Source organism: Gossypium hirsutum, chromosome A07 (assembly GCF_007990345.1).
Source record: "Gossypium hirsutum isolate 1008001.06 chromosome A07, Gossypium_hirsutum_v2.1, whole genome shotgun sequence".
NCBI lineage: Eukaryota > Viridiplantae > Streptophyta > Magnoliopsida > Malvales > Malvaceae > Gossypium > Gossypium hirsutum.
Genome location: NC_053430.1, coordinates 12,287,179 through 12,290,599, shown reverse-complemented (window position 1 = coordinate 12,290,599; position 3,421 = coordinate 12,287,179). Strand labels below are relative to the sequence as shown.

The following is a 3,421-nucleotide window of genomic DNA, read 5'->3' as shown; positions in this document are numbered from 1 at the left end:
TTCACAAATTTGTGACATTTAAAGTTATTTCATGAAAAAGAAATTGAAGAGTAGAATAGAAAGGGAAGAGAATTTTCGATATTGGTATAGGCAATGTGAGCATAGAAAGCAATACAATAATGATTTTAATAGCACGGTGGCTTTAAATGAAAATTTTTGAATTATTCAATGATAATCATTTTGTAATTTTTTAAAATTAAATAACTAAAACATAAATTTACTACTAATTTAGTGACCTCAGATACAATTTTCCCTTAAAACAATTGAAATTGCCTTAAGCCTTAGATTCAGGCTTTTTGCCTCTTTGAAGAAGTCAAATTACATTTAAGCACGTCTCTTCACACGTGCCACCACTTCATTTCGCACGTGCCATTCTTTTCCCCTTCCATATATACTCGCATTAATTCACAAAATCTCCCTCTCACCCAATCCCTCAAAAAGAAAAAGAAAAAAAAACCCATTCTTTTTGTTGTTTTTTAATCCAAAAATGGCTGAACCAGCAACGGCAACCCAAGCAGCAGCACCCGCAGTACCTCAACTAAAAGATGAACTTGACATTGTTATACCAACTATAAGAAACTTAGATTTTCTTGAGATGTGGAGACCATTTTTTCAACCTTACCATCTCATCATTGTTCAAGATGGTGATCCTTCAAAGACTATCAAAGTCCCTGATGGTTTTGGTTATGAACTTTATAATAGGAATGATATTAATAGGATTTTGGGTCCTAAAGCTTCTTGCATTTCATTCAAGGATTCTGCTTGTCGTTGCTTTGGTTATATGGTGTCTAAGAAGAAGTATATTTTCACCATTGATGATGACTGTTTTGTAAGTTTTCTTCTTCTTTTTTATTATCTTATTTTGATGTTTTGGATTCTGGGTTTTTGGTATTTTAGTCTAATTCTTGATCTTTAGATGTTTTGGTTTCTGGGTTTTTGTTGTTTTGGTCAAAAGATGAATTTTTTTTCATTGTTTTGATTGGATATTATCAATTGAAATTGATAATTTTGAGAGGAATGTGCACAATATGGATAGTGTTAGCTCTATTGGTATTAGGAATGACCCATAGGGAGGAAGCTAGTAGTTTATTTTCGGGGTATTAGAAATGAGTAATGACCATATTGTGCACAATATGGATAGCCTTTGTATATGCTTATTTTTTAAAATTTTACAGAGATTAAACTGAATTTTTTTTCAACTTTGGGATCTGAGTGTATTTTTACCATCAAACTAAGTAAAATGATAATTTGTCATTTTGGAGCCAGTGTCCCTGTCTGCCTCCTTCACTGTCCCTGCCGAGAATGTGGAAATTACGAGTAGTTTAAAATTTGTATAAAAAATATGAAACGATTTGATAAGTAATAACCTTCTCAATAATTTCATAATTTGAATTGATTTATGCATTTTTTTTATAGCATGATGCTGCATTATGGAATGTCTATTGTGATTTCATCTATTTTCATTTGACTAAAGAAGGTAAAACTACCACGGAAGCCTTAGTATTAAGAGTTACGGAAGCCTTAGTATTAAGAGTTGGATTGCATTTCTGTTATAAATTCCATCCATTTCTAGGGTTAAAAATTGGTCTCTATACATAAATACATGTCATTGTTTGGTTATTCCATCAATCACGTTAATTTGCTCTTTGATCTAACGTATTTTAAGTTGAGGGTATAAAATGCAATATAACTCTTAGTACAAGGTGCCTCTATGATGCTTTTACGATTAAAAACTTTTAAGTTATTTTTCACATGGAATGGTCATTTAGCTGCTTAGCACATGCTCTATCATATGAAAATTTACCTTTCTAATTTCTAAATAATTGATTTGCAGTGTGATCTACAACTTTCGGATTCTAAAAATTCTGTATATTGTTTATGATTTTAGGTTGCTAAGGACCCATCTGGTAAAGCAATCAATGCACTTGAGCAACACATCAAGAACCTATTGTCCCCATCCACACCCTTCTTCTTCAACACCTTATATGATCCCTTCAGAGACGGTGCTGATTTCGTTCGTGGCTACCCTTTCAGTCTTCGCGAGGGTGTTCCCACTGCCGTCTCTCATGGCCTATGGCTAAACATCCCAGATTACGACGCACCAACTCAACTTGTCAAGCCTCTCGAGAGGAACACTAGGTTTGTTGACGCGGTCTTGACAATTCCAAAGGGTACTTTGTTCCCTATGTGCGGTATGAACTTGGCATTTGACCGTGAGCTCATTGGCCCTGCAATGTACTTTGGACTCATGGGAGACGGTCAACCTATCGGTCGTTACGATGACATGTGGGCTGGTTGGTGCACCAAGGTATATCATCAAAACCCAAACCGTTCTATAAATTTTCAAATTTCATTACAAGGTAACCGGCTAACCTCCATTCGACGATTTTGTGTAGGTGATATGTGACCATTTAGCACTCGGGGTCAAAACCGGGCTACCGTATATCTACCATAGCAAAGCAAGTAACCCATTTGTGAACTTAAGGAAGGAATACAAGGGTATTTTCTGGCAAGAAGAGATTATTCCATTTTTTCAACAAATTGTACTTCCAAAAGACTGCACCACTGTCCAAAAATGTTACATTGAATTGGCTAAACAGGTCAAAGAAAAGCTAAGCAAAGTTGACCCATATTTTGACAAGTTGGCTGAGGCTATGGTCACATGGATTGAAGCTTGGGATGAGCTTAACCCAACTGGTTCTTCAGTAACAAATGGCAAAGCAAAATAAAAAAGAGAAAAAAAGCGGATCTTCATTAGCCACAGTTGCAATTGTTGAGTTATTATTATTATTATTATTGTACCATTACTTATGTTATAATGGGGTTTTTTTTTTTACAGATTTTTGAAGGACCTTGATGTAATTTTATTGTTTTTTATGTTCCATGAAGTTTAGTTTACAGCATTAAAAACTTCATTAGCTTTATTTTTGTTTTTATAATATTAATAAAATGAATTCCTTTTTTTGGAATTTTGATTCGAAGAAGATTGCATTTACTTTAAAGTTTAATTTTTTTTTATTTAAATTAGTATCTGAATTTGACAATTACTTTTCCATTGGGTATTGAAGTAGGCATCTCTTTTCATATTGTAGCTGATTTTTATCAAAACTAGTCCTTGCACTTACCAACTCTTCTCACATTAAAACCTTGAATTTTTTTTTATCTAATTTTATTTTTCAAAGAAGTATCAAGGATTAGGACAAAAAAGCTTCAAGTTCCAATATAAGAATAATTGCAAAGTTTAAAGGTTAATTTGAAAAAAAAAATTCAGGCTCTAATGTGATAATAATTATCAAGTTTAGATATTAACTTGGATAAAAAAACTTTAAAACCTAATGATTGCTAAGTTCAAACCTCAAATATTGCATTAACCCTTTTTAATATTTCAAATCCAAATAACTTAATGAAAACAATTCCTTTA

General features: G+C 32.9%; 1 protein-coding gene across 1 annotated transcript; it reads left to right on the top strand.

Moving 5' to 3' along the window:
• Positions 1 to 420: 420 nt before the first annotated feature.
• On the top strand, positions 421 to 2,969 carry LOC121232118 (UDP-arabinopyranose mutase 1). Its single transcript, XM_041117577.1, has 3 exons — positions 421 to 829; positions 1,889 to 2,308; positions 2,397 to 2,969. The coding sequence occupies exons 1-3, from the start codon at positions 488 to 490 to the stop codon at positions 2,727 to 2,729; spliced, it is 1,095 nt and encodes a 364-aa protein (XP_040973511.1). The 5' UTR covers positions 421 to 487; the 3' UTR covers positions 2,730 to 2,969.
• The last annotated feature ends 452 nt before the right edge of the window (positions 2,970 to 3,421 follow it).